This window comes from Peromyscus leucopus, chromosome 2 (genome assembly GCF_004664715.2).
Source record: "Peromyscus leucopus breed LL Stock chromosome 2, UCI_PerLeu_2.1, whole genome shotgun sequence".
Taxonomy (NCBI): Eukaryota; Metazoa; Chordata; class Mammalia; order Rodentia; family Cricetidae; genus Peromyscus; species Peromyscus leucopus.
Genome location: NC_051064.1, coordinates 119113261 through 119138229, shown reverse-complemented (window position 1 = coordinate 119138229; position 24969 = coordinate 119113261). Strand labels below are relative to the sequence as shown.

Sequence of the window (24969 nt, the reverse complement as noted above, 5' to 3'; positions counted from 1 at the left end):
CTTTCTGGAAACCACCCCCCCCACACAAAAATTCTTGCGTGCAGGCGTTTATTATGCCACAGTTGACTAATTTATAAGATTGTTACAACTGTGTGGCAATGTGGAGTGAGAAGGCCAAGTCTTGGCCCCCAACTTTGTGAATACACAAACCAGCGAACCCTGGGGGGAGGTGAGAAGAAGCCGCCCCTGCAGAAGAGGATTCCTTAAAGTAACAGCTGCAGACAACAGGAAGGTTTGGGCAGCAAGCTGGTGTCTCCGGAGAGGCCGGCCCGCCTGCCTGCCTGCCTGAGATACCAGCACTCAGGAGCCCGGGGCTCATGCCTGCCTCAAACTCCAACAAAACGGACTGCTGGAGCAAGGGCAGATCGGCCAGTGGGGCAGCAATCTGCACTAGAGCAGGCTGAGAAAGGGTCACCTGCAATGTGGCCTAAAGCCATTTGTAGACAGTAAGTGATATGACATGCAGAAAGCAGAGAACGCCTGTATTACTGGTTCTCCACCTTCCCAAGGCTGTGACCCTTTAATCCAGTTCCTCATGTTGTGGGGACCCCCAGCCATAAAAGTATTTTGTTGCTACTTCGTAACTGTAATTGTGCTACTGTTATGAATCATCGTAATGTAAATATCTGATATTCAGGATATCTGATATATGACCCCTTTGAAAGGGTCTTTTGATATCCCCATAGGGGTCAAGTCCCTTAGGTTAAGAAGTGCTAGCCTAGAGACAAGCCCGTGTGTCTCTGTCTGGCATTTGCCTTGCAGAATGTGACTTGAGTAGAATGCGTCCCGTGGATGCCTGGGGCGCGGCTATGTGTTGCAAGGGCAAATTCCTGGTTGGGTTTAAAAAAAAAAATTGGCGGCAACTTCATACATCTCTATCCTGGGTTTTGAACCCCACACCACCCCCAGTTAGACCCCCTCCCCTGGAGTGCTGCTTTGTCTCAACAAGACCTCCTCCTTCCATGCCAGTTTTCTGAACCCACCGAGTTTGATCTTGGGAGGCCCAAGCATCAGGACAGGGTTATTTACTAGAACACGGGTAACTTACCGGTTGCTACACACTGCTGTCCGTGGGGCTTTCCTGAGTACAAAGCTAGATGGCTCTTCTTGTCGTTCCTCTCATAAAGACTCAAGTATACAGCAGCACACAGGCTTGCTTAGGCCAACTTTAGCTTCGTGGAACACCTTTTGATTTCTGTTCTGCCTGTTTATTTGGAGAGACTGACCCACACCTTTGGGTATCAACATTTCCTCTCTCATTCACTACAGTGAATTTATTTGGTTTCAATTTGTGATTCACAAGTATTTTTCTCAGTGTAGAATTCACAGACCTTGGTGCCAGGTCGGGTGAATAACTTTAATCTAACCAAAGGGAGACCATTCAGGGCTTGGTGGGAGAGGCTTATTGGTGACCTAAGTGAAGATCTCTAACAGGCCTGAGTATGGCAAACACAGGCCCTAGAAGGGCAAACAAGGCGCCCACAGGTGCCCTTCCCCCCTTGCTAAAAACTGTCGGATTGTATTCGGTGAGCGAGCCGCCACCAAGGTTTATTGTCTTATTTAGCCACTGACTCATTCCTGAGACAGAACACTGAGGTCCAACAATCACAAATCATGATGGGGGCTGGAGAGATGGCTCAGCAGTTAAGAGCCCCGGCTGCTCTTCCAGAGGACCTGGGATCAATTTCCCCACACCCACATGGCAGCTCACAACTGTCTGTGACTCCAGGTCCAGGGGATGCGACACCCTCACACAGACATACATGCAGGCTAAACACCAGTGCACATAAAATGAAAATAAATAAATTTTAAAAATTCATTATTTGGCTAACATGTTCAATCAGAATTTACCAGCTCACCCTAGCGCAGACTCCCCCTTTTCTCCTTAAATCCCCGCTCCTGCCCAAAACACTTGCCTGCTTACTGCTTGCTGTCTGACTTTGTGGTACCCCCCCCCCAGTAACAAGTTTCCTTTTGTGCTGAAAATTTGGTGTCTGGGTGTGTCCTGCACAATTCCCAGGGGCTACCCTCCCTAACGCTAAAAGCTATGCCCCACAAGGGATCGTGATGGTGTGTATCAGAAGCCTCAAGTGGGCTTGAGGTACTGGAGCTCAGGAGACAGACGGCTCACCAGCATTTACCACACAGCTGGGGGGTGTGATACCAAATGCTTATAATCCCAGCACTATGGAGGTGGAGGCAGAAAGATCAGAAAGTCATCCTTGGCTAATTAAGTTAGAGGTCAACTTGGGCTACATGAAGCCCTGTCTAAAAAAAAAAAAGAAAGAAAGAAAGAAAGAAGAAAGAAAGAAAGAAAGAAAGACAGACAGACAGACAGACAGAAAGAAAGAAAGAAAGAAAGAAAGAAAGAAAGAAAGAAAGAAAGAAAGAAAGAAAAAGGCAAAGGCAGGTGGATTTCTGTGAGTTCGAGACCAGCCAGGTCTCCATAACGAGTTCCAGGACAGCTAGAGCTACACAGACCCTGTCTCCAAAAACAACAAATAAGAAATAGATAAACAAATGAACACATAAGAAAATTCAGCCTTGCCGGTCCTGCCAGGACTGCTGAGGGCCTTCTTGGAACCTTTAGTTACGCTTGTAAGCCTGTCGCATTCTTTTTTCTCTTGAGACATTTCCTTAATGTGTTTGGTGGCGGAGCCTAAAGAAATGGCAATACAAGCACCTTTTAACTTCCACTTTCTGTAAACAATTAGGGAAAGATGAGTTTAGTACCAAACACAAATCCTCAACTTGAGCGGGAAGATCCGAGGCGGCATGCTGTCCCATTGAGTGTTTCTGTTGAACGCGCATTTTACCCTTCTTTCTGAGAGTGGATCCTTCCTAGCTGAACCCCTGGGAAGCTATTCAAATAGGAAAGAGCCAATTCGCCATAGACCCAACAAAGGCCCTAGAAGTGGGCGTTGGGAACGAGCGCCACCTGGTGGTGAAAAACCGGGCTACATGAAATTCCTCCGGCTGAAACAGTATCAACAAAACCTAGCGGGATTTCTTTTTTGTGGTCCCTACGGAATGTATCAGGGGCCCGTATTAAGTGAAAGAGCCGGCTGGGTTTAATATAACGCCATTATACTCGCAATTATTTTCATCCACACAGGCGCCAGGTCTTGATATGATGCCTGGAAACACAGTATACAGGTAGGTTGCAGGCGTCGCTACATTTTCTCTATTTGGTAGTGGTTGCAGATCAACTGGCAGGTCTTGGATAGCTTTTCAAAGCTGGTGTAGGGAAGCAAGTCGCGCTGATGTCAAGCCTGTCAAGGACCACTTTCCCTCTTCCCCCTCACACTGAAGCTCCGGCACCACCGGAAGTGTTTTTCCGATTGTTTGGAATCAGCTGGAAAACCGCCAGTTGCCCTGTTTTCATTTTTAAGGCATGACCTTTAGCTAAAGCCAGTCACGGAACCCATGATTTTCCTGTATGAAAAGGGAAAGATGGGGGCTGGAGAGATAGCCCAGTGGTTAAGAGCACTGGCTGCTCTTCCAGAGGATCTGGGTTCAATTCCTAGCACCCACATGACAGCTCACAGCTGTCTGTTAACTCCCGTTCCAGGGCATCCTCACACACACATACATGCACATAAAATAAAAACAAGTCTTTTTAAAAAGAAGAAAGAGGAAAGATTAACAAATCAGGAGATGATTTTTTTTTTTAAAAAAAAGAAGGCAGCTTTCAAAGTAACAGAAGTCTTGGTCCACCATCTTTGGGAAAACACCCACAGCTAGGATGCCTCGGCTACAGAAAACTTTCTGGCCAAATCTATCTGAAAGTCTCCAGCAGTTCCAGGAGTTTAGAGGGCCCTTTTGAGTTGTAAGATGTGGTCTTAAGGCTTAAGACTTTGAAGTTTTGCTGCAGTGGGGGTGGGTAGGACTCAGTACCTTTTGATAGCACTGAAGGGGGTCATTTTCAGAGGACTCAGTCTTTGAGTTGTATGCCGTGATGTGTTCAATTGCCCTCCATCAGTGGATCAGGAAAAGCCTTCTTTGGGGATGTAGCTCAGTTAGGAGAGTGCTTGGCTAGCACGCAGGAGACCCTGAGTCCCACCCCCAGCATTGCATAAACTGGGCGTGGCCAAAGGCTTGTCACCCCCCAGCCCCCCACCCTATACTTAGGAGGGGAAGGGGGAGAATTAGAAGTTTAAGATCATCCTTGGAAACATAGTTCAAAGCCAGCTGGGCTATGTGAAACTTGGTCTCACAAAGAAAAAAACAGCTTTCTTTACTTGGAGAAAATAAATTTCAGCAACAGGCATCAAGCTTTGTTGTGTCTAGTCATTAGATTTCAAGGGAGCAGAGAAAGTTCGATGATGAGAGGTTGTGTGGTTTGACTGAGCAATGTCCTCCATAGACTCAGGCATTTGAACACTTGGGTCCCAGTGGATGGTGCTGTTTGGAGCTGTTTGGGAGGCACAGTCTTGCTGGGGAAGTGTGCCACTCCGGGTCTTGAGAGAGTATGGCCTCACCGACTTCCAGTTCACTCTCTCTACCTCACGCTTCCGGTTGAAGATGTGACCTCTGCTTCCCTCTCAGGCCCCTGTGCTGTCTGCTGCCATACTGCCCTGACATGATGGGCTCTTTTCCCTGTGATGCCATAAGCCCAAATAAACTCTTCCCTGGCCTTCAAGGTTGGCAGAGAAATGCTTCTAATCCCCCAAGCCATCTGGCCTGCCCCTACCTGAAGTTTTTATTGTCTTCCCAGAATTATGGGTTATAATAATTTTAACAATTTTTAGAGCAGTCATCCCACTAATATTTTTCAAAATTTGACCATTTGGTTTGTTTTACCTGGAGTGTTGGGGTACAGAGCTTTTAACAGTGAAAGGTTTGAGGACCCAGGAAGGACCTGGTACCCATCTAGACCCTTTGGAAGTAGATATCTTTTAGATATAACTTTTCTGTTTCCAAGTGTGATTATTATTATTATTTTATTGTCAATATAACATAAGCTGGGGTCATCGGGAAAGAGGGAATGTCAATTGAGGAATTGCTTTCATGAGATGAGTCTGTAGGCAAGCTTGTGGGGTATTTTCTTGATTTATGTGGGAGGGCCCAGCCCACTCTGGGCAGCGCCACACCACTCCCCACGTGCTTGCTCCTGGATTTTATAAGGAAGCAGGCTGAGCAAACCATGGGGAGCAGCCAGTCAGCAGCACCCCTCCGAGGCTCTGCTTCAGTACATGCCGCTAGGTTCCTGCTTGAGTTTCTGCCCTTATTCCTCACAGTGATCAGCCATGACTGGGATGTACAAGTCAAAGAAACCCTTTCTCCCCGAGTTGTTTTTGGTCGGTGTTTAATCAAAGCACATAGAAATGCATTAAAAACACCAAGTCTTGGGCGTTGCACACTCCGTAGCTAAGGTGAGAGCAGCATCAGCCAACCACTTCGGTCCGTTACTGGAGCCAGTCCACTCCGGAACCCAGCCGCGTCTAAAACGTAGTTCAAGTAAACCTCCAGAGCTCGGAACACAAGTCTGTGGGCTTGGACTCAGAGCCAAACTCATCTAGGGCTCTAGTTATTTCAAGAGAGTGACAGAGAACAGATCTCTAGTGGGTGACTTGCTTGGCTGTAGTGTAGGAAGACCAAAGATCTAAAGGCTTTGGTCCAACTGTGGGTACAAGTCTGAGAAAGAACAACGTAGACAAGTTACATTTAACAGTTGGATTGAAGGCAGAAAGATTGGGCAGTGCATGCAGGCAGATGCACAGAGACTTGTAACAATGTCTGCAAAGCATTTGCAGATGGAGAAAGGGAAGCGGTGGGTATCAAAGGGACGTGAAGCACAGAGAAAGCTGGCCTGACTCCAGGGTGGCGCGGGCCTTATTTGAACACACTTTGCATTGTTCCTTGCCTGGCTCTGATTGGCTGAAGCTTGCTGCTATGACTGGCTAGGACACAGCTGTTTGTTTCCAGGGCAACTCCTGGCTTAGATTTCCTTTCTTTTTTAAATTAAAGTAATTTATTTTTAATGCACAAAAGTTATGTTACAGGGTTGTTGTTTTTCTTCCCCTCAGGGTTTCATGTAACCCAGGCTGGCCTGGAACTCAATTTGTAGTAAAGGATGGTCTGGAACGCCTGACCCTCCTGCTTCTACCTCACATGCTCACAGGGTGATCTACCGCCCCCTTCTGGCCTCCTCAGGCATCAGGCACACATGGAATTCTTAGTGGTTGATAGGTATGGGCTGAGGATGGCTGGCAAATGATGACAGACATTATGATGGGAATGTAAGCAGACACCTCAGACAACTTACCTGTGCTCACGTATATGAGTGTGGTCGTCCCATATATATGGAGAAGCATTGCGCTTCAGCAAACCAAAGAAACAGTATTTGGTTTTTCAAGACAGGGTTTCTCTGTGTAGCCCTGGTTTGTTCTAGAACTTGCTCTGTAGACCAGGCTGGCTTCAAACTCATAGAGCTGCCTGCCTCTCCGTCAGTCTGTCCATCTGTCCGTCCATCACTCCCTCCCCCCTTCCTCCCTCCTTCCCTCCCTCCCTCCCTCCCTCCCTCCCTTCCTTCCACACAAGGTCCCATATAGCCCAGGCTGGCCTTGAACTCCCTCTGATGCTAAAGATAATTTTGAATTCCTGATCCTCCTGCCTCTTCCTCCTGAGTGCTAGGACTACAGGCCTGCCTCTCCTGCCCTCTGTATCCTTTTTAACCAGCCAATAAGCAGAAGTAAAGTGTTTCCCTGAGTTTTATGAGCCATTTAAACAAGTTATTAAACCTGAGGAGGGAACTGTGAGGACCCTTGATTAGATTTGGTTGATGGCAAGGTCAGAGGGTGGCCTGCAGCGGGGTCAGTCTGGTGGCCCGAGCACTTGTTGAGTGTGAGCTAACTCCAGGTAGTTCGTGAGGACTGAGGTGCAGGGTCGGTGTTTGGAGGGATGGAGAACTGGCTGATTGTGTAAAAAGTCTACACGCCAGTGTCTGAAGTGTTGTGAGTAAAAACAGTTCAGAGAGCCCTTTGGGAACTGTCCTGTGTTGGGGCTCAGATCCCATAAACCTGCCACGTAACAATTTACCCTTCTCATGGGAAGCATATGGGATTAACAGACTGTGACAACCGGCTTTTATTTTTCCACAATATTTGAACTTTTATCTGTTAAAAGGCTTCCAAGACCAAAGAAAGCAACTCCAGGAAAGTAATTTATATAAAATTTTATTTGATCTGACACTTGATCTTTAAAGTTCAATGGCTTCAAATGGGAAGACATATAAGGGAAGTCATACAATTTTATTATGGAAAATTGCAAACATATCAGACCTGGAGGGAACGGTATAATAAGTCTCCTGACCCTCTCACAGCCTCAGCAGCCATCAACAGTCGATCGCTTTAAGTCAAGCGCCAGCTTTCCACCACCACTTTGACAAGTTTTGCTGGAGGTTTTGTTTTTGTTTTTGAGACAGGGTCTCACTATTAGCTCTTGCTGTGCTGGACTTGCTGTGTAGACCAGACTGGTCTTGAATTCATAGAGATCCACCTGCCTCTACATCTGGGATTAAAGGTGTATGCCCCCATATGGAAAAATTGTGCCTATTTATGGAGTATGTGAGTGTTGTATTTGTGGGTTTTTTTTTTGTTTTGTTTTGTTTTTTGAGACAGGGTTTTCTCTGTGTAGTTTTGGTGCCTTTCCTGGATCTCGCTCTGTAGCCCAGGCTGGCCTCGAACTCACAGAGATCCGCCTGGCTCTGCCTCCCGAGTGCTGGGATTAAAGGCGTGCATGCGCCATCGCCGCCTGGCATATTTATGTATTTTATATAATATTTAAATTAGCTTAGACATCGCAGATTTTTTTTCATTTCTTTCTCAGACCAATAATTTCATCTTTCTACGTAATATGTTAACAATATAGATTTAGCCAAAAAAAAAAAAAAAAAAAAAAAAAAAAAAAAAGACCAAAGCGCCTGTCATGGTTAGCCTCCTCAGAGTCTTCTCTTTGCCTCTGCAGCTGGGGCAGCAGTGAGGACAGGGCACGACCGTCCCCTTGTGTGGCTCCAGCTGCTGAACTGGTCCACCAGTGCCTCCATTGCCAACGAGGCTTCCAGTGTTGACATGGGCCGGGGCTTGGGCAAGCAAGCAGGCCAAAAAGGCTCTCACCATCGACACCAGCTGCTTTAAGGAGGGCATTGACCCTGTCCTCTGCTAGGGTCACCAATCGCTGTGCAGGAAGGGCGTTGAGTAGGTACAGGAAATGGGGAGCCAATCGCTGGGAGGGCCTCCTCATCCCAGTGTGGCGGGAGCTTCCTCAGAACTGAACCCCGTGGTGGTACCTCAGGAAAAGCCACGTATCATTTTTTATATTGAAAAACACTTAAAAACTGTTGAAATGGGTATTAACAGTACAAGATTATCACCTGTGGTCACCCACCTTGCAACATCAGAGCTCCTTACATCCGCCCATGAACTGAGAAGCATTGCTCAACCTTTTCCATCTGTGATGGCTAATACTGTCAGTGTGAAAGGATCTAGCATCACCTAGGAGACAAGCCTCCAAGCATGCCTGTCATACTATCTAAAACACGGTTCCCCTTCGGAGCACGAGAAAATAATGGCAGGTGTCAGAATTCTGTCCTCATTGGTGCGGCAGCTGTTTTGGTCCACAGAGGCCTGGCTGTGTTTCTGATACCCACACCCACGTGACCAGATCCCACCACAACAGGAGCAAAAATCAGTTTGGTGTCCTAGGATTACTGGAACTATTAAAAATGCGTTCCTTCAGTCTGAGGATGGGCGCAGTGTAAGCGATTTCTGGATTGTGCTTGGTGATGGTCTTACCGAGGAAGAAGAAATAGAAAGCAGCCTAGTGGCTAGAAGGCTTACCTAGAGTGCATGAAGACCTGGGTTCTACCCCAGCACTGCATGACACCCCCCATGGTGGTGCCTGCCTGTAATTCCAGGTGTGTGTGAGCTGATGGCATGCTCAGCAGAAGCTCAAGGTCATCCCTCCATCACCGAGTGATGTGGTGATATATTGTGTACCCTAATAAATTTGCCTACACTTGGCTCAGTCTGGGAGGAAGGGACTGGACCTGCCTGGACTGAGTCTACCAGGTTGATCGCAGTCCTCGGGGGAGGCTTTGCCCTGGAGGAGGTGGGATTGGGGTTGAGCTGGGGTAAGGGGAGGGGGTGGGAGGGGGAGAATAGGGGAACCCGTGGCTGATATGTAGAACTGAATGGTATTGTAAAATAAAATAAATAAAATTAAAAAAAAAGAAGCAGTAACTAGGAAAAAAAATAAATTTGCCTAAAGATCGGAGGACAGAACAAGCCACTAGATTAAACAGAGAGGCCAGGCAATAGTGACACATATTTTTAATCCTAACACTTGGGAGGCAGAGATCCGTCTGCATCTCTGTGAATTTAAAGCCACCCTGGATTACATGAGATTGAGTCAGTCTAAGAGAAACAGCCAGGCAGTGGTGGCACACACCTTTAATCCCAGCACTTGAGATCTCACACCTTTAATCCCAGCACTTGAGATCTCACACCTTTAATCCCAGCACTTGAGATCTCACACCTTTAATCCCAGCACTTGAGATCTCACACCTTTAATCCCAGCACTTGAGATCTCACACCTTTAATCCCAGCACTTGAGATCTCACACCTTTAATCCCAGCACTTGAGATCTCACACCTTTAATCCCAGCACTTGAGATCTCACACCTTTAATCCCAGCACTTGAGATCTCACACCTTTAATCCCAGCACTTGAGATCTCACACCTTTAATCCCAGCACTTGAGATCTCACACCTTTAATCCCAGTACTTGAGATCTCACACCTTTAATCCCAGCACTTGAGATCTCACACCTTTAATCCCAGCACTTGAGATCTCACACCTTTAATCCCAGTACTTGAGATCTCACACCTTTAATCCCAGCACTTGAGATCTCACACCTTTAATCCCAGCACTTGAGATCTCACACCTTTAATCCCAGCACTTGAGATCTCACACCTTTAATCCCAGTATTTGGGAAGCACACACGCCATTAATCCCAGCACTAGGAAGGAAGTGATGTCTGGGTGGAGATAGGTATATAAGGCATGAGGAGACAGAAACTCAAGGCTTTTTGCCTGAGGAAGCCTTTTTGGCTGGAGACCTTTTCAGGCTGAGGAGTCCTAGAGGTAAGAGGAGGCTGTGGTTGGTTTCTTTGTCTCTGATCTTTCAGCATTTACCTCAATGTTTGGCTCCAGGATTTTTATTAAAAGACCAATTTAAGATTCGAGCAACAGAGTGAGTTGGAGGCCAGCTTTGGCTACTCAGGACTCTGAGAAGAGAAATGAAAGACCTCAAAATTCCTCTTTGTCTTTGGTGGGGTTTTAATTTCCATCCTGTTTTGTGGTATGAAATCCAGCAGTCTTGGTGGTGGGGGAGATGGGCTCCTGGTTTTGGCAGACCCTGGACTAGGGCCCTTCCAGAGGACAGGTCCACTGTCAAATTCTCCACTGCATTTTTTTTACATAAATAAGTTTCAAAGAATAATAACTGTTTGTGCTTCATTTACAAATATTTAATGGCCGTGGCTTTAATGTTTAGCCATTTAATATGATGCCGCCTTTTAAATTCTGAAAGAAAAAGATCCCTCCAGCCCATGGTCTCATTTTACTCAGTAGTTTTTCTTTCTTTCTTTCTTTTTTAAACCAGAAATGGTTCTTTTGTGTTTTCTATGCTGCTACATAATACGATTATGTAGCTTTCAATTTTATTTTACCAGTGTGATTAATTAGATTGATGGGTTTCCTAATACTGAACTATCCTTAAGGATCTGACATAAATTCTCTTTTTAGGTTTGTTCTTAGGCCCTTAATAGTTTTTGTTGCTATTGTGAATAGAACCTTATTTCCCATTACATCTTCTAATTGGCTATGGCTGGTATATAGGAAAGCTATTGATTTTTGTACATTGATCTTGTATGTAGTCACCTTGGTGAATTCTCTTATTAGTGGTAATAGTTTGTCGATTGATTTTCTTAGGCTCTTTATACCGGGGAAAGCGAGGTCTGCAAACCACAGCTTCTCTCTTCTGCGCTGCCCGTGCCTCCGACCAGTCCTCTTCTCTGATGGCATTATCAGAACACCTGGTGCCACTTTGAGCAGCAGGGGTGGTTGAGGCCAGTCCTGCCTGGTTCCTGACTCCAGCTGGAGCGCTTGTGCTGGTTTTTGTTTGTTTGTTTGTTTTGTTTCCTTCAAGACAGGGTTTCTCTGTGTAGTTTTGGAGCCTGTCCTGAATCTCACCCTGTAGACCAGGCTGGTCTCGAACTCACAGAGAACCACCTGCCTCTGCCTCCCGAGTGCTGGGACTAAAGGCGTGCGCCACCACCACCCGGCCCGCTTGTGCTCTTTTACCAGCACTTGTTACCGCCTGCCTGTCTCACTGTCAGACGACAGCGATTCCTTTTCTAGCTTGTTGGGACATTTCTTTTCCATTATGTCACCACCGGGAGTCGGATTTATCAAGACAGTCATATTTTACATTGAATTTATGCAATAAATAAGCTGATCCGTGGTGTGTGTGTGTTACTGGGGATTGAGCACACATGTATTTGTTATGTGGGTGCTGTAATCCTAAACTCAGGTCCTAATGTTTGTACAGCAAGCACATTTAACTTCTAAGACATCTCCTCCATCACTGAAATATTTTTGGTTTACTGAGGATTGAACCAAGGGCCTTGCAAACATTGGGTAACACATACTATTGATACTCTATTCCTAGCCCTCTTTTCTTGTTGTAAATTTTGAGACAGGGTCTCACTATGCTGCTTAGGCTGTTCTTGAGCATGGTATCACAGATAGGCCTGGAACTCACCATCCTCCTGCCTCAGGCTCCCTAATAACTCGGATTACAGGTCTTGTGTGTGTGTGTGTGTGTGTGTGTGTGTGTGTGTGTGTGTGTGTGTGTGTGCATTTCACTATGTAGGCCAGGCTTGCCTGGAACTCAGCCTCCTCCAGAGTGCTAAGATTACAGCTGTGGGCCACTGTATTGGGCTCCAATTTGTGTCTTAGTGATGAACCACCCTAGCACTAGTGGAATACGTCCTCTTTAGATTTATTGGGCTGTTCTTTTAATACATTGCTTAGTTTGATTTGTTCACATTTTATTTAGGCTTTTTGCCTCATGGTTTGAATTGATTTATGAACTCTTTTCCTCTTCCTATTGTCTGGCTTTGATTTTAAGATATGTAAGGAGAATGTTCTAGGTGACTTTCTAGCTCTCCTTAGATTCTTACACCAGTTAACACAACATGAAAGTCCTCTGTTTTTCCAAGGCATTCTTTTTTCTAACGTCTGCTATTGACATTGTGTGTGCTGCTTTTCTAGGTTGAAATGAGGGCACTTTCTGATTTATTTATTCTATTATTTGAATGTATGTACGTGTGTGCAGTGACCTCAGAGACCAGAAGAGGGCATCAGATTCCATGGAACTGAAGTCACAGGCTGTCTTGAGCAACTTGAAGTAGATGCTGGGAACCAAACTCCAGTCCTCTGCTATAGCAGTAAGTGCTCTTAACTAACGAGTCAGCCCCATTTGTCTATCGGTCAGTCTGTCTGTCTGTCCGTCCATCTATCCATCCATCATTTCTCCCTCCCCACTTTCTGTTGATCTTTCTGTCTTCTGTCTGTCTTTCTGTTTCATTTCTTGAGATGGAATTAAATTTTGTAGACCAGGCTCACCTGGAACTCACTGGGTAGTCCAGGCTGGCCTCAACTTTATGGTGATCCTCCTGCCTCCTGATGAAGTCACAATCATGCATCATTATATTCAGTTGTGAACTGGGAAAAATTTCAATATCTCCCCACCTCCCCAAGTCAGGGTTTCTCTGTGTAACCTTGGCTGTCCTGGAACTTGCTCTGTAGACCAGGCTGACCTCAAACTCACAGAGATCTGTCTGCCTCTGCCTCCTGAATGCTGGGATTAAAGGTGTGTGCCACCACCACCCAGTTTAAAATTTCAACATCTTATGTGCTCTAAAAGTTAATTTATACCAGGCAGTGGTGGCTCATGCCTTTAATCCCAGCATTCGGGAGACAGAGGCAGCAGATTTCTGTAAGTTCGAGGCCAGCGTGGTCTACAGAGCGAGTTCCAGGACCGCCAGGGCTACACAGAGAAATCCTGTCTTAACAAAACCCAAAAAGAGTAAATAGGCTGATAATTGTTAAGGAAGTTGAAGCATTACTTAGACTCCCTTGTCAAAATAAAACAAGGGTCTCGGGTTACTCCTAAATATCAACAGACTATGCACATGTATGTGTGGGCTGTGGGGAAAGAAGCGGGACAGGGAGCGGGAGAGCCAGACAGATGGAGAGACAGAGAGAAAGAGACAGATGTACTATCACTCTCTTGGCACCTGGAGAAGCAAGTTTAACTCTGCCCTGAAAGCTTAGCACAACGGCAATGCTAGGTATACAGAGGCACTTAATGAGCAGAAGCAATTACCATTATTAATCCAGTTAATTAAAAAAAATTAATGTCCCAGACACTGTGCTAATGTTTTACATGGGTTATTGGTATTTCATTTAAGCAGGTACTGTTACAATTTCATTTCGTAAATGAAGACATATTTTTTTGAGATACGTTTTGAGAAATTGACTTTCCAATGTCACAGAGCTTTTCTCTTCAGCTCAGGATACAAGGCAGCGAGATAGAAAGCAAATCTTTCAGAAGCAAGCAGCGCACCACCTCGCGCCGACTCGTGCGAGCACAGCACGCGAACGACTCAGTGTGCTAAGTCGCTTTCACACTGGGTTGCCAGCCGGCTCCTTTTTGCCCGCGCACAGACCGGAAGTGTTTCTGACGGTCGCGTTTCTACAACGCACAGCCGGAAGTTTCTATCCGTGGGTTTGCAGAGCTTGATAAACTGAGGAGTGGGTTGCCGCTGGAGTTCTCAGGTGTGTGTGGGAGCCGGGGGATGGTGAGGTAGGGAGGACGGTGCGACCGTAAGGGACAGCCGCGCGGGGAGGCGGAGAACACAGGCAGAAAGAACCCAGACCTGGTTTGGACCGTTCTCCTCGCGGCCTGCCTCTTTACCCTGCCCCCAGTTTGGAGCTGGAGTGACAGGGGCCCCGCCCCCCTGACGGTAGCAAGGTCTCTCCGCAGGTATTGACCCTTGATCTCCGGGTGCTTCCCCATCTCTCAGGCGTGATGGCTACGGGCGCGGATGTACGGGACATTCTAGAACTTGGTGGTCCAGAGGGAGATGCAACTTCTGGGACCATCAGCAAGAAGGATATTATCAACCCGGACAAGGTAGCTGGGGCCCTTGAGAGCATTGAGTGGGGGTGAAGGTGTTGGCGAAGGAATGGGAAGGGGTGACACCAGGAGAGATGGTGGAAGTGGTAATTCCACCATCATAAGATTCGTGATAAAAGAAGTGCTCCCGTGAAATGAAAAGTATGCCATTGTGAATGTGATGCAGGAGATAGGACACTGGGAGATGGTGGGGACCAAGAGAGTGTGACACTTGTAAGTTGTTGGGAAGAGAGACAAAGACATTGCGACAGTCTGCAGGTGAGGGAAGGATCTTCTTCCCTGACAGGTGAAATGAGGCGGGAGAGGGATGCTTTGCTAGCACAGGGTGTGCTATTCATGTGAGTAGGTTACTGTGACTTTAGTTCAGCATTTGTTTGTTCAGAGATTGTGCTGGGTCAAAATTTTCAGGTAAGGGTAGGCCTAGGCTATCGTTTCTTCCCTGTGGTTTTATTTCCAGAAAAAGTCCAAGAAATCCTCGGAGACACTGACCTTCAAGAGGCCTGAGGGCATGCATCGGGAGGTCTATGCTTTGCTTTACTCAGACAAGAAGCAAGTATTGGAATTCCAAGTCCCCTGTGCATTACCCTAGCTCACATGGCATATCCTTACTTCCCTGTTTTCTCTTCCACTTCTTTCCCCAGCTCTTATCCCCAACCAGGGCTCCTCCTGCAGGGCAGGAGTCTTGTGTCTTGCTCCAGGACATGACTTCCTTATTTAGGGGTGGATGGAACTTCTTGGGCTTAGCGGTTCTTCATTCACCTGATTCTAACCTTTCACCTCCCTAACCTTCACTGCCAGGGATGCACCCCCACTACTGCCCAGCGACACTGGTCAGGGGTATCGCACTGTGAAGGCTAAATTGGGGTCCAAGAAGGTTCGGCCTTGGAAGTGGATGCCATTTACCAACCCAGCTCGAAAGGATGGTGCTATGTTTTTCCACTGGCGACGAGCAGCAGAGGAGGGCAAAGACTACCCTTTTGCCAGGTTCAATAAGGTGAGCTGCTGATAGACACAAGCCAAGCCCATCTGAGCCACCTGAATGAATTTTCTAGTCTCCCAGGGTTGACTCTAGAATGTGCTCAGTCCCAGCTATGGTTACCCACTCAGTCCTAGGTCAAGTGCTGTGGACTGACTCTTCTGCCCACTGGATTCTTTCCTTCCCTGGATCTACTGTGGGTTTTAGTGGCTTCCCCTGGCTCTTCACATTGCTGCTCCTCAGAGCTGTGTCCAGGTGCTTTTCTCCTCTGTCTGTTTCTATTGTTCTCATTTAATGCCGCTGCTTCAGTTACTCTTCACAGGCTCATGACCCCAGCCCACAAGTTCTGATTTGCTAGCATCCCTTTCTGAGTGTCCGACAGGTAGCTCCCATCAGTGGTACGAACAGAACAGAATGAAATCCTTCCTCTATTCCTACTCAGTGAGAGGCACCATTTTTCCAGTTGTCTGTATTACAGATTTGGGACTCACCCTTGACTTCGCCTTTTCTCTTCACTGTAAACAACAGAGAAAGGAGGAGGGAAGAGGGTGGCACATGTGTAAAGAAATAAATGACTTTTTTCAGCTGAGTGCCTCCAATATGCTAGAATTAGAATTTGAATGAACATGAAATGATATCAATGGTGCACTTATGGGTGGAGGAGAGGCCTACTTTTTATTTATTTATTTTTGTGTGTACATGCACATGCCAGCCTGTGGGAGCTTTTTCTCTGCTTTAACCACATGGGCATAAGGGGTCAAACTCAGGTTGTCTGGCCTCCTGAGCCACCTTGCCAGCCCCGAGCCCGTGATGTCTTACCGAGTTTTGCTAATTGTGTTACGATTACCAGTGACAGATCCACCTGTGCTGTTCATCCTTTGTGCTAGCACCCTAAACCAAGATCAGTTATTTTTTTGGTCTAGATTATTGAGCCTTATAGAAAGCAGGGCCTTTTCCAGTCTCACCCAGCCACTGAGAGGAAGGGCTAGAGTAGTATAGGCTTGGATAGCCCATGGCTAAGGCACTGTACAGTGTGGCTCAGAACAGTCTAGAATTAGAGCTTAAAACGAGGGGCTCAAACTCAGAATCCTCTCAGCCCAGTGTCTCTCTGTACCTGAGTGCCCTCTCCTGGGTGGCTTACAGGCTTTCTCACACTGAGCACAACCAAATGTGACTCTATTACCCCCACCCCAAACCAGACTTTCCTCCATCCCATCATCATTCTTAGGACCTTAGGCCCAGGCTAGAGAAGCTGGAGATACAAGTTGGTAAAGCTCAGTGAAAAGGTAAGGTATTTGAGGAAGGGTAGATGAGATAGCCTGATGTTAAGGTAAAAGAACACTCAGTTTTTACTGCCTCTAGCATGTTGAAGCCTAGACCTTGAGAATAAAAGTAAGTCAGACAAAGTGTCTGTCCTTAAAAAACTTCATTGTTGAGAGGGAAAGGAAGATGGGGACAATTTCAGTCTGGTAGGGATGAGCTATTGGGAAGGCTGGAAGGTTATGGGAGTTTTCTTGATGATGTCACTAGGTCGTGCAGTGATTTTTTTTTTTCCCCCTTCATATACATGGAACATGGTGAGGAAAGAAAATAGAAAGGAATGTAAGGGCCCAGAGGTTCCTGAATCTAGGCCTATGGCTGAGTTTGACCCCTGGAACCCAAACTGTGGAAGGAGAGAACAGACCCCTAAATGTTGCCCTCTGACCTCCAAATATCCCCATCCCCATACACTTGCAAACAAAAATGTAATGTAAAAATGAAAAAGAAGCAGGGTGGTGGTGGTGCATGCCTTTAATCCCAGCATTGTGGAGACAGAGGCAGGTGGATCTCTGTGAGTTCGAGCCCAGCCTGGTCTACAGAGTGAGATCCAGGACAGCCAGGGCTGTTGTTACACAGAGAAACCCTGTCTCAAAAAAAAAAAAAAAAAAAAAAAAAAAAAAAAAAAAACAAAAAAACAACCACCAAAAAAACAAAACAAAACAAAACAAAAAACCTTCCAATAAATAAAAAAATAACCAAAAAGATAAAATTTTTTTTAAGGGTTCATGTATATTTGATGATATGTGCATTCCCACACTGATAAAGCGTAAAGGTCCATGTAGGGTGATGTGGTGGAGCTGGGCTCAACTGGTCAACAGCAACCATGCGGTGGCCCTTGGTAACCAGGCTTAAGAACTTGGGCTTTGCCCTCATGCCTTTGGGCCACCCACAGATTTGAAAGTAGTCATGTCAGGGCTGGCTGAGTTTTGGAAAGGTCTGGGTGACTATAACAAGGTAGAGAATGAGTTCACGCTCTTCCTCTCCAGCTGCTCCTCTTGAGGGGCCGTACTCTCAGTGACTCCCCCTCTGCTCTTGCTCAGGCCATTAGTCCAGGAGTCCAGTTCTTACTTTCTTGTTACTTCAGCCTCTAGGCCTGTGCCTTCTCTGCCGCTCTAGTGTGGGCTTATGGCTTCTCGCCTCTGTGTCTGCTGAGGTGGCTCTCCAGTCTCCTACTCATCTTCCACCCCAGAGTCTTCTCTGTTGCCAGATGGTCTTAGATACAAGAAACAGGACTTTGTAAAAATGATTGTATGTGTATCAGTGTTCTGCTTGCATGTGTCTCACCACATGGGTGCAGTGCCCATGGAGGCCAGAAGAGGGAGTCAGATTCACTGGAACTGGAATTGTAAATAGTTATAGCTGCCCTGTGGGTGCTGGGGATGGAACCCAAGTCTAGAAAGTGAGGACTTTGAATCTCTTTTAAAACTAGCTAGGCCTGGCGGTGGTGGTGCACACCTTTAATCCCAGCGGAGGCAGAGGCAGGCGGATCTCTGTGAGTTCGAGGCCAGCCTGGTCTACAGAGTGAGATCCAGGACAGGCACCAAAACTACACAGAGAAATCCTGTCTCTAAAAAACCAAAAAACTAGCTATACTGGATCTTGTCACACCCCAGGTGGACTCTAGGCTCCCAGAAGCGTGCACTCCCTCCCTGTGCAGCTGGTTCTGGGCCCTATCAGACTCCCTTTGGGCTTCTCTCAGCTCACTCTGCTTCCCAGCCTGGTTCCAGAAGGCAGGCCCACACATTAGGGTGGTGTGTGTGTGTGTGTGTGTGTGTGTGTGTGTGTGTGTGTGTGTGTTTGTTTTTAATCTCATGTTGTACCTGTGTTGTCCTCTCTGTTCTCCCTCACTAGTTCACTTCTCCTTAACTTTAAGATTTAGCCTGGTGTGATGGTGCACACTTGTAATCCCAGCACTTAGGAGGCAGAGGCAGGAGGATCAGGAGTTCAATGTCATCCTCAGGAACATACTGAATTCAGGGCTAGCCTGGGCTACAGACAAACAAACAAAACCCTGCACAGGGCTGGAGAGATGACTTAGTGATTAAGAGTATTTCCAAGGGACTCAAGTTTGGTCCCCAGGACCTGGAGTGGGCAGCTCATGGGCCACCTCAAACTGCAGCTTCTTCTGAACATCCAATGCCTTGTTCTGGTTTCCACAGGCAGCCCCCCTCCCCTCCACAGACATATTAAAAACAAGAGCAAAATAAATAAGAAATAAAAAGACTATGCCTGGCCAGGCAGTGGTGTTGCACACCTTTAATCCTAGCACTAGGGAGGCAGAGCCAGACGGATCTCTGTGAGTTCGAGACCAGCCTGGTCTGAGTGCCAGGACAGCTAGATACATAGAGAAACCCTGTCTCGAAAACAAAACAAACACAAAGCAAAGGACTAGGCTTGATTTACCTTTGCTCTGACCAGCTCTGTGCCCAGCTGTACCCAGTGTCACTTGTTTATTTTTATCATCAGACTTACCACAGAGTATCAAAATTGTTTTTCCGTCCCCCCCGCCCCCCAGTTGGATTGCTGGCTTTGAGAGGTGACCCCGGTGAGCACTGTGTCCCTAGCATAGGCTTAGCAGGCTCATGATGAGTATTTGTTGAATGAGTTGATTCGTCTTTTTGAACTGATTGGAGATTGGCCAGAAGTTCAGGGCATTTTAAAACCAAATGAAATTATCTCCTTGTAGTAGCGCACGCCTTTAATCCCAGCACTCCAGAGGCAGAGCAGGCAGATCTGAGTTTGAGGCCAGCCTGGTCTACACAGTGAGACCCTGTCATACATACACAGACAAATTAAAGTACTAAGAGGGATATATAGCCAAGCCTGGGAAACCAGATAAATCCTTCAGAGATGATGCCCGAGAGGTCAGAAGGATGAGAACATTCTGTTGGTAGAAGGAATACAGAATTTAGAATAAAGGGAAAGAGCCTGGTGTGTTCCAGACTTTCAGGCTGGAGATTTGGGTCCTCAAGGACTAGTGGCTGCAGGTCAGGGCACCTACTCTTTAGTGTGCAGTGCTCTTCACTGGTCCTGTGGTGTGCTGAGCCCTAACTGAGAAATGAACTGGCCAAGCCAGAAGGCACTTTATCTTAGAGGTTAATGGAGTCATGATCGAGGGCAGTACCCTTCCCAGGAACCGATACTAGGATTCTAAGGCAACACAAGTTCATATTTATATTATGTTTATGGGCACACAGTTGACATATAAAAGTGCTTCCCTGTTTCCACTCTTAGTGTAGACCAGCTGTGACAAGCCCTGCTGCTCAGCCCTGTAAGTTGCATGGTGTAGGTCACATCTTGTTTGCAGACGGAGAACAAGGACTGAGGGAAGCCCAGGTCGGGGAAGGTGGTTTTGTTTCTCTAATGCAGGCCAGTGATGGTGCTGTGCTAATCTAAGTGAGCCGACCAAGTGTGGCCATGGAGGTGAAGCGACAGATGAAGAAGTAGGAATTAAAAAATACTTTCCAGTGCCAGTTGAGGTGGTGCATGCCTGTAATCCAGTACTGGGGAGACTGAGGCAGGAGGACTGCTGTGAGTTAGAGCCAGTCTGGCCTCCACAGAGAGTAGTGGCTAGCCAAGGCCACTTCCTGAGCCTGTGTCAACAACAAAACAGAAACACAGACCATCACCAAACAACACACCCAGGGTTGGTTCTGGTGCCGGCTGTTGGTGACAGTGGCTGAGGTCTGGATCGGGGATGTTTGAAGAAGAGGGATGAGTGCAGTACTGAGTATGTGAAGGTTGGACATGTGTGGTGACCTCTAGTAGGAAGTGTCCAAGAGCAGCAGGAAAGAGCCTGCTGTATTTTTGAATTCTTAAGAAACTTACTGTTCCAGCCCAGCACGGACTCCTTCCTTGTCTCTGACCTACACACGCAGCTTATTGTGATGCTGATAACTCTGAGAGAGACCTGGGGCCGGAGGAGGAGTGTGGGCCAGGAGAGGAAGGGGCATTGGCAGGATTCCCTGGAGATGCCCAACTTTGAAGTGCTCTGAGATTGGCAAATCCCACTGTGACCACTGGGTGGCAGTAGTGCCTTAGACAAGTGGCGCTGGCCCAGGGGCACTGGGCCTTTCTCTGTCTGATGGGTTTTTGACTCCACAGTTGACCCCTGCGTGCCATAGAAGTGCTTACAGGTCAGGTAGGAGCATGTGGCCCATTCCCAAAGATGGTAAGTTGTCCTTAAGTGAACCAGACAGGCCACTGACCTAGAGTCTTACAGGGAGGGGCCTCTGGCCAGTCAGACTGAGTCCTTCTACAGGCTGCCCCTACACAGGGGTTGGTAATAAACAGGAAGGGGTGTGGCCACATGGCCAGCCTGCTTGGCCATGTGACAAAGGAATGCGCTCCCCATGTCTTTGTGCCAGTAGACGGTGCAGGTGCCCGTGTACTCAGAGCAGGAGTACCAACTCTACCTTCATGATGATGCGTGGACCAAGGCAGAGACTGACCACCTCTTTGACCTCAGCCGCCGATTTGATCTGCGCTTTGTAGTTATTCATGATCGGTATGACCACCAGCAGTTCAAGGTGAGCTGGAGTGCCCAACCTTCCTGCCGTCCCTTCCGGATGCTTCTCAATGTTCATCCCCATGTGTCTTGATTCTCAGAAGCGTTCTGTAGAGGATTTGAAAGAGAGGTACTACCACATTTGTGCCAAGCTTGCCAATGTGAGGGCTGTGCCAGGCACAGATCTCAAAATCCCAGTATTTGATGCTGGGCATGAGAGACGGCGGAAGGAACAGTTGGAGCGGCTTTACAACCGGACCCCAGAGCAGGTCATGACCTCTTCTCCATACCTGAAACCCTTTGCCTCCCCACCCTCCACTGCCTCAACTATCTCCCCCAAGCCCCTCCCCCTTCAGCCCATTCCCATGGTGCCCGTTCTTCCCCTCCCTGCAGTTTCCTTCCCTCTGGTTCCTTCCCTCATAGATACCCTGGTATCCTTGAGCTCCCTGGCCACCTGCTCCCACACAGCCCTCACACATGCCAAAGCATTTCTTGCTTTTGCAGGTGGCAGAGGAGGAGTACTTGCTACAGGAGCTTCGTAAGATAGAGGCCCGGAAAAAAGAGCGGGAAAAACGCAGCCAAGACCTGCAGAAGCTGATTACAGCAGCAGACACCACCGCAGAGCAGCGGCGCACAGAACGCAAGGCCCCCAAGAAAAAACTACCCCAGAAGAAGGAGGCTGAGAAGCCGGTGTGGAGGCTGACCCAACAAGCTCAGGGTGGAAGGGTCATCTGGACAGGGTCCCAGCTGCAGGGGGCATTCTGAGAGTGCCCCGAGTCAGTGGGTCCCTGGGCCACTCTCCCCGTGAAATCTTAGGCTCTCTAACTCTTCCTGCAGGCCGTTCCTGAGACTGCAGGCATCAAGTTTCCAGATTTCAAGTCGGCAGGTGTCACACTGAGGAGCCAGAGGGTGAGTTACCGCCCTCAGTGTTTAAGCCCTGGGCTCCACATGGCTTCAGTGCTGCAGATGCTGAGGCGAGTGCAGTGGGCGAGGGGACTGTGGAAAGAGGTGGCCTCGCCAGGATCTCACAACACGGCCGGCTTGAGGTTGCCTTTCCTATCCCCCACTTCTCAGCTTGTTCCATTTTAGCCATAGCTACCTGGCAGAGGTTCCCCGTGAGCCCGTTTAACCCTCTTCACCGTAGGCGTCGTCAGGGGCGCAGGACTTAGCTGACTGTCATTGCAGATGAAGCTGCCCAGCTCTGTGGGTCAGAAGAAGATCAAGGCTCTGGAACAGATGCTGCTGGAGCTGGGTGTGGGTGAGTGACGCCGAGCCTCCTGGGCTCGATAGCCCCTTCTCCCAGGGCTGTGCAAGGGAGGGTAGTTGATCCTGCAGGCCTTCAGCCCTGCTCTGGCTCTGTCTGGCCTGCAGAACTGAGCCCCACCCCCACAGAGGAGCTGGTGCACATGTTCAACGAGCTGCGGAGTGACCTGGTGCTGCTCTACGAGCTCAAGCAGGCCTGCGCCAACTGCGAGTATGAGCTGCAGATGCTGCGGCACCGGCACGAGGCCCTGGCCCGGGCAGGGGTGCTGGGGGGCCCTGCCACACCAGCAGTGGGACCCGCCCCGGCCTCTGCGGAGCCGGCCGTGTCTGAATCTGGACTTGGCCTTGACCCCACCAAGGACACCATCATTGATGTCGTGGGGGCACCCCTCACTCCCAATTCGGTAAGAGCCTGGGCAGGCTTTGGGGAGCATGCCCTGGCTCTGGGCGAGAAGGCATGTATGTACAGTCCCCACTCCCTCCAGGCCCTTCAAGGGAATGTTCCCACCGTGAGGGGAGAGGGTGAGGACAGGAGCGGGTTGACTATGGGCCTCTTCTCTGAGAATGACAGGCACTGAGCCCCGAGCCGCACCTCAGAGGCCACTAACCTCAACACTTTCTGTCTCTTCAGCGGAAACGACGGGAATCTGCCTCCAGCTCATCTTCTGTGAAGAAAGCCAAGAAACCATGAGGGGCCACTAGGGTTGGTGGTACGGTGTAAATAGAGCTGTTCCATTGGACTGGGCTGATTGGGCTGGTTCTGTTTCCTTACTTCCTCACATCCTTGCTGGGGTGACAGGCTGAGAGATTGATCACTCCAGCGAGTCCCTGAAGGCTTGCAATGCCCGGTCAGGCCCGCCCTTCACCACCTCTTTGTTGCCTAGACTCCGTCCGCACCTCCACCACCTGTGCTTTTGTGTTTAAGATGGCCTTGCACACAGCAGGCAGGCAGGGGACTCAGATAGCCGCAGCTTTGGCGGGTCCTTGTGCTCCTGGTCTAGTGAAGGCACTGAAGGTACTAGAGCGCCAGCTGCTGACATGCTGATGGCTTTGTATGCAGAGGAAGCCTGGAGCATTAGCATAGCAACAGCCTCACACACAGGGATGGCTCCACACACACCAGGACCTTGTTTCCCCGACTTTATTCAGTGGCACGTTCACAGCAGGGATGGGGGTGGACACAAGGTGGGGCCTGTTCTGTCCTGGAGCCCGGGGGGCACCACACACCATGCACTATGGATGAGAGGGGGCACAGGGGGGACTTGGTGGTCCCAGCAGAAGCCTGTGTACAAGGGAGAAGGCAGTGAGTACCTGGGTTCCCCCTAGCCCAGGCCCGTAATGGCAGGGGCTAATACTGGGCTGAGACTGAGGAGTGGGAGGGGGTGGGGCACAAAGTGTCTGCTCCAGAGGGGCCAAGTGGCCAAGCCCTCCCCCAGGGCGCAAGCCCACAGGGCAGCTGGGGGACACTCTGGGCGCAGAGCTGTGCCACTCTCCCTTTTCCCTCTGGTGAGGGAGAGGATTCTGGTTTGGGCCAAGCAGCTACCCTGTCATGCCCCATCCCGTCCTCTGCCAATCAGAAGGGCTTTGATGTCTGCTTGAAGATGAAGCCTCGGTATGCCAATGTCTTCATGATGTTGGCAATGTTCTTGCAGTCATCTAGAGAGAAGAGAAGACATTTAGACAGGGGCCAGATTCAGGAGCCATAGGCCTGAGGAGGACATCCCTGGCTCTGGTGGCAACATCTCCAGCCTTGGGTTGGGCCGGGTGACACTGGAACTGCAGGAAGCCTGGACTCGGTGCTTCTCAGTCCCATAATTCATGCTGGAAATTGGCCGCTGTGTCCCATCCCAGCCCCAGCGGTGATGTATGGGCGCCGTCGCAGTAAGAAAAAGGCAGAGTAAATGTGTAATTTCTCCCTTGACGGCCCCTGGCCGCTGGGCGATCCTTCTTGTTGCTGCCGCATGGGGACGGCCTGTCCGCCACACTCCGTCTTCCCGCCACCCGCCTTGATGTCTCCATTTCATTACTGTGCGGCCATTCATCACACCCACGGCCAGGGTGACTTTGTCGGCACTTGTGTGTGGGGAACTGTGGTCCAGGCCATACTCAACTGGTGACCAGGCACAAGACTTGGCACGACTGTGCCAGAATCCTGGGAAACACCTGTTCTGGCTCTCTCTCCATGTAGCTCCGACAGGCTGGGGAAGGCCCTGGCTCATGTGCTATCAGACCTCCAGACACACGTGTCACTAGGCAAACTACATCCTGCCGCCTCTGTCCAAGTAGGCTGGCTGCTGGCCACCTTTGGAGAGCTTGTCATGGGAGCTTACTCCATGCTGTAAGTAAGCTACTGTGGTAGACTGGAGGCTGCAGGGACTCTGGGGACCTGGCCAGGACAGAACTTGCTCCACTATAAGATACAGGAAGGGAAGTAACCTGGAGCTTGGTTTACCAGAGCAGGGGTTCTCAACCTGTGTTTTGTGACCCCTTCAGAACAGTAGCAAAATTACAGGTATGAAGTAGCAACGAAATAATTTTATGGCTGGGGGGTCTCCATAGGTGAGGAACTGTAGTAAAGGGTCGCAACATTAGGAGGGCTGAGAACCACTGCTCTGGAGGAAGTCTGGTACAGAAACCA

At 48.7% G+C, this 24969-nt stretch overlaps 2 protein-coding genes across 9 annotated transcripts in view; one reads left to right on the top strand and one right to left on the bottom strand.

Annotated features, from left to right (window-relative positions):
- The first annotated feature begins 13793 nt into the window (after positions 1 to 13793).
- Positions 13794 to 23076, top strand: Dmap1 (DNA methyltransferase 1 associated protein 1). Of its 2 annotated transcripts, none has more exons than XM_028893178.2 (11): positions 13794 to 13904; positions 14113 to 14262; positions 14723 to 14814; positions 15064 to 15259; positions 20932 to 21090; positions 21170 to 21337; positions 21573 to 21758; positions 21906 to 21977; positions 22254 to 22326; positions 22440 to 22735; positions 22963 to 23076. In XM_028893178.2, the coding sequence occupies exons 2-11, from the start codon at positions 14158 to 14160 to the stop codon at positions 23020 to 23022; spliced, it is 1407 nt and encodes a 468-aa protein (XP_028749011.1). In that variant the 5' UTR covers positions 13794 to 13904; positions 14113 to 14157; the 3' UTR covers positions 23023 to 23076. The 2 variants fall into 2 exon arrangements, with proteins under 2 accessions (XP_028749011.1, XP_028749012.1); XM_028893179.2 differs by having other exon boundaries at positions 13802 to 13904; positions 14153 to 14262.
- A 378-nt stretch (positions 23077 to 23454) lies between these two features.
- Positions 23455 to 24969, bottom strand: part of Eri3 (ERI1 exoribonuclease family member 3) — a 133196-nt gene continuing 131681 nt past the window's right edge. For all 7 annotated transcript variants that reach the window (XM_028893183.2, XM_028893185.2, XM_028893184.2 and 4 more), the window contains one exon: positions 23455 to 23987. In XM_028893183.2, coding sequence (XP_028749016.1) covers positions 23905 to 23987 — 83 coding nt within the window. In that variant the 3' untranslated portion in view covers positions 23455 to 23904. The remainder of the gene's footprint in view (positions 23988 to 24969) is intronic.